The 5,735-nt window shown below is 40.9% G+C and overlaps 1 protein-coding gene across 1 annotated transcript; it reads right to left on the bottom strand.

Annotated features, from left to right (window-relative positions):
• Nucleotides 1–2,464: 2,464 nt before the first annotated feature.
• LOC141666669 (ricin-like) lies at nt 2,465–5,021 on the bottom strand. The gene is made up of 3 exons (XM_074472799.1): nt 4,878–5,021; nt 4,170–4,771; nt 2,465–3,839 (listed from the first exon to the last, which is right to left on the bottom strand). The coding sequence occupies exons 1-3, from the start codon at nt 4,878–4,880 to the stop codon at nt 2,756–2,758; spliced, it is 1,689 nt and encodes a 562-aa protein (XP_074328900.1). The 5' UTR covers nt 4,881–5,021; the 3' UTR covers nt 2,465–2,755.
• Between the last annotated feature and the right edge of the window lie 714 nt (nt 5,022–5,735).

The raw sequence follows: 5,735 nt of genomic DNA, 5'->3' as shown, positions 1-5,735 counted from the left end.
TCGCTATAAAACCGGGGTTGCAAATAGAGTCGCTGACGCACTCTCTCGGGAATTTGTAGGCACGACGGAGTTGGGGACTATGGTTTCGGTTTGTGGGTTAGAATGGGAGAAAATACAGCAACTAATTGAAGCTGACAAGCATCTCAACCAGCTCCGGAAATGTATCGAAGCAGGGCAGACACCTCCACAGGGATATACCCTCGAACATGGGGTGCTACGATATAAGGGGCGTATAGTGGTGCCTCAGAACTCTGTGTTGGTAGATCACCTGTTAAAAGAATACCATGACTCTCCCACAGGTGGCCATTCAGGCGAGTTTAAGACTTATCAAAGAATGGCCCAAGAGTGGTTTTGGACTGGAATGCGCAGTACCATAGCGAAGTATGTACAAGCCTGTCAAGTTTGCCAACAGAAAACATCTTCGCTTACACCGGCTGGATTATTACAACCCCTCGCCATTCTGAGCCGTGTGTGGGAAGATATTTCATTAGATTTCGTTGAAGGTTTGCCAAGATCTAAATGGATCGATACAGTGGTAGTTGTCGTGGACAGATTAACGAAATATGGGCACTTTATTGGTCTTAAACATCCGTTTACCGCCCCATTTGTAGCTCAGATTTTTACAAAGGAAATTGTTCGACTACATGGTTACCCTTCCACCATAGTCTCAGATCGAGATAGAATTTTCATGAGTTTATTTTGGAGAGAGATATTCCGAGTTCAGGGCTCGTCGCTTCATCGCAGCACTACCTATCATCCGCAATCGGACGGGCAAACTAAAGTGGTCAATAAGACATTGGAAAACTACCTTCAATGTTTCATCAATGAGCAACTTAAAAACTGGGCAGACTGGCTCCATTGGGCAGAATACTGGTATAATACTATTGTGCATTCATCTACTAAATGCTCGCCGTTTCAAGCCTTGTATGGCAGGACACCACCCCATCTCATTAGATTTGAACCTGGGAAGACAACAGTGGCATCACTAGAGGAACAACTAATAGAGCGTGATGCACTATTAGATGATTTAAAAGGGCACATCATTAAAGCCCAGCAACGTATGAAGGTTCAAGAAGATGCTAAACGGAGGGAAATGGAGTTTCAAGTGAGGGAATTGGTGTATTTAAAACTACAGCCCTACCGACAGCGGTCCTTAGCTCACCGAAGCCACAACAAACTTGCTTCACGCTATTATGGGCCATTTCCAGTGACTCAACGAATTGGACAAGTCGCATACAAATTAGAGCTTCCAGCATCGTCTAAAATACACAACGTGTTTCACATATCACAACTTAAGAAATGTATTGGTACAGTCCCAGCAACATCAACTATTCCTCCACACTTGACTGCAGATCTGGTTATGGAGGGTGAACCTGAAATGGTCATAGGTGTACGCCAGGGCCCAGGAAAGGAACAAGGAAGAGAGGTGTTACTAAAATGGAAAGACATGCCGCAATGGGAAGCTACCTGGGAGGATTTTGACTTGGTGCAGCAGAGGTTCCCTGCATTCCACCTTGAGGACAAGGTTGAAGTTTGGGTCCGGGGTAATGCAATAAACCAACACCAGACCCCTGTGTTGAGGACTTATGCTAAAAAAGGAAGGAAGGGCAAAACTGTCCAAGAAGATATGACTAAGGGTAATTTAGGAAAAGAGTTACAGGAGCTGGAGTTATAACGAGCAAAGGGGGAGAAATTAGGTATCCAGACATTAATATTGAGTATTACTTACTTGGGAGAGCTCCAACCTCTCGAACGTTGGAAGGCTAGGTCTAGTAGAGTCGCTTGTCATATGCTAGATCGAGTTGTATCTGCTACTTATTAACTTAATACAAGCATCTGTTCTCAATATTACTAGTTCGATTGATCATTGTGCATTAATCAGATTTAGATTCATCCGGTCTATAGCAGCTGGTTACTAAACATGGTATCAGAGTTTAGGCTGGCGGGAGAACTAAAGTTCGATTTTCAGTCACCCCCGATATTCTCACAATTTATTGTGGACACTAAAGGCAATTAATACTTATTCTCACAATTTATTGTGGACACTAAAGACAATTAATACTCCAAAGATGGGTGTCGGACCCATAAATGGGCTTAGAGTGAGGGGAGTGTTAAATATATGATTCTATTGGGTTATTTCTCTAACAGCTTAAGGTTTTAGATAAGTCGGTTACTCAACAGAGATAAAATGATTAATCACTAATTTTTTAGTAGTAGTCAGTAATAGCAGGGAGTTGAAGGCATTTTTACGAAATTTTAACTAGTAATCGTGAATTTATAAAATAATTCATACAAAAAAATTTAGTGTAGTTTATTACACTTTTCGAATTGTTAATTTTCCTTAAATCTAAAACACCCGAATGCTGTAACTTGGTGTGTCCGTGAACTTTTTGGGCCAAAGTATTATAACTATCATTCGGCCCATCCAAAACAATCTATCAAGTATCAGCTATTCGGCCCAGTGTAAAAGGTGAATCAATAATCAATAAAGAGGTTAACTAATCAATTATTTTATTACATATTCATCAAATTCAGAGTCTCACACATCCTCTGAAAACATAAGAAAAGCACAACATTGTCCTAAACATAGTACCAAATGAAAACAGACAGAAAGCATAGAAATGAGATAAATTGGTAAGTGATCCAGCACTAGATGAGGACACTCTCCTTATCCACGAGTCGAACTCTTAACCTCCCTTTTAGAGAAGCCAAGACCGCAAGACCGACCTCAACCATTGCACCGATCCTTTGGATATCAGAGAAACCATGCATGCCACTCCTGGCTTTGTCGAGGTACACCAGGAGAGAGCGTTACCACGTTGTGTTGTGCGTCCATGGCAAGCCCAGTGCCCAGATTAGAAACCGTATTGTCGTTGTTAAATGACCATCGTTGTGCAGCGCCCCCATCGCATTTAGCAGTGACAACAACCAAATTTTTGGTGTCTGCAGTAAGACAATCATCTCTTGTTTTGTTTGGCCTTATAGAACCGTCTTGATAAACCGCAAACAATTGTCGGCTTTCTCCACACTGACATCCATAGTAAAAGATTTTAGGATCGTAATCAAGTGCCTCCAGACACATATCTCCGTTACCATTCATAACAGGAGTCACAGTTGGTCGAGTTTCATTGGCTACTACCCAAGCTTGACTTGTCGCGTACACATTTTTCTCCAGAGTCAATGTGGATTCTGCAATTCCCGACGTTGCGGTCAGCACTAATGATGACCTGGAATTAACTATGGTTCCGTTATCCCAAATTTCCCACCTCATCGCATCAGTAACAGTAACAGTACATTCGTATATCATTGTGTAATTTCCAGGTTCGTAACCAGACGTTGTGAGACACTTTCCGTTAGAACGGATGGTTCCATCAGCTTTGAGTGTCCATAGTTGATTAACATCTACATTGGACTTGCATGGCCATACAATTATGGGGTTGCCATTGCCGTAAGATCCACCTTTAACATCAACACAAAGACCGTTTCTACCAAAAATGCGAACTGTAGGTTCTGCAATGTCTTTGCAAGTATCTGTATCAGTACCTTTTTCGATTGGTAGACGGATGATTGGATCTGAGACATTTGCATTAGGGGGGCGATTGCACACAAAAAATAAAATGCCGATGTTAACATTTAGGCCTCTGGTCACGGTGCTTATGTCTTGTGGGACGCCATACATATTAACAATTGAAACTGCAGGAGAAATTATGCCGTCGCGTGAGTTCTGGATTCTCCGGGAAAGGCAACCCCATGTATTCTCTAGGACCATCATGGTGGCAGTTGGGAGAGCCTCGACTTGCCTTCCAATAATGTCATTAGCAACGAAGTTCTCGATATACCTAAAGAGTAAAATACTTTCAGAAAATATACATAAAATGTTCGACTTATACATTACGTGAAAGGTAAGAAAAAATGACAATAGCATATCAACTTGAAATTGGCATTGTCAAGAAACCAGTTACTCTAAAAATCTCGAGGGTTAGAGAATGACCATTTCCGGGATATTATATTATTCTAACACTCCCCCTCACTCGAAAGTCCTCAATCAACCTGAGTTCTGATACCATGTCAAGGAATCAGTTACTCTAAAACCTCAAGATGTTATTGAATGACCCTTTCGAGGATCTTATATTATTCTAACAAGCATGCTGAAACAAATTTAACTCTACCTGAATCTTATGGCTTCCGAAATCATCTGAATGATCACGGTCAGTGAACGAGCACGTCTGCTGTCGGCTTCTAGGTCGACAATGGCTTGTTCTAAGGGATCAAGACCTAAAGGGATGTTACCCCTATCGCCCGCCTCACCTGCAAGTCCTGAATAGGAGCTATTAAATGGAAGTGCAGTGTGTCGAAAGTCTGGGAAAAGAGTGTTTACATTCTGAGCCAAATCCGGGAAATAATAGAACTCATTATATGTCCTATATCCCACAACATAAAGTCTGGCAGTGTCAATTGCCAATGTGATGGTTCTATTTTCAGTTGAATCGAAGAGATTAAGTAGAAGAAATCGACGAGTGCTTGGCACAGAGTTGGGATCACCTAGCCTTGGTATCCCGAACACCGGCCCTAACTCATCGTCTGTCAACAATTCTCGAATCCCTCTGATCAGCTCAACGTAACTCTTTCTTGGATCGATTGACCGTGTGTCGAAAGCCTGTATAAGGTACGGAGGTGGAGCATTTATGTCTTTGCCAACAGTAGTTGAACAACTGATTCCATTCAACATTAGCCATGCCGCAAGAAGGCCAGCACTAACCAACATGTTAGCCTGCCCAATATGTATATTTCAATAAGAAACTGCACTAAAGTTTGAACGTGCATTGATAAACGTATCCAACAAAAACGAGAAAAGTATTTAGGGAAGGAGGGAGTACCATGCAGGAGATAGATTCTTCTTCCAGCTGCAGCCGCACTTGCTTGATCAGCAAATATAGCAAATATTAATATGATAATCTGGATTTTCTCTTGTTTTGGTTGCTGTTCTTCCTAACTTTGAACTCGGTATTTATAAAGTTTTTGAGCTTCATTGAATGTCCAGGGTGCCCCTACATACATACAATATGCATATTCACATCTGTTATGTTTAGCGTTGTGTTTCACGACTGCATGTACTTGCTTTTTCTGTTGTTAAACAGTTGATCGGCTCGTTTTCCCACTACTAATTAATTTTATGGTTGCCTGTCTAAATCAGCATATATTATAGTTTTATAGTATTGATTTTGTTGTAATATTCAGCTTCACAATTTATTTTATTAATTGTCTGTTGAAATGGATGAATGTTCTAAACTTAATTTTGTGATGCAACTGCAAATTGCTTGATTTTGACATTGTTTCTGAGTTTGTTCTTAACTGTTTTGAGATTAAATGAAATTCTAAGATATTACATCTTTAGAAGTCTAAAATTACTAAGATACACTACTCCAAAATCAAACATATATGACATTTAAGTCACCTTCTAGTGTAAAACCAACGGATGTGCACATTTTGACCTCGGACGGTTACGAGTTCCGGTCAATATTTTAAAAATAGACATAACCGATCACCAACGGTCGACTGAGTGACGTGGGTGCACACGTGGAAACACGTGTACACAGTGAATTCACATTTCAGTAAAATGCCCAGGCACTTAACCGACCACTGTATTGGTCGGTTATGAGAGTTAAACCCGACCAAAAGTCATAACCGACCAGGATAAAATTGATCACGACCTATGGTCGGTTATGACCTTTTTA

Source organism: Apium graveolens, chromosome 1 (assembly GCF_009905375.1).
Source record: "Apium graveolens cultivar Ventura chromosome 1, ASM990537v1, whole genome shotgun sequence".
In the NCBI taxonomy this organism is placed as follows: Eukaryota; Viridiplantae; Streptophyta; class Magnoliopsida; order Apiales; family Apiaceae; genus Apium; species Apium graveolens.
This window is presented reverse-complemented; position numbering and strand designations above follow the sequence as displayed.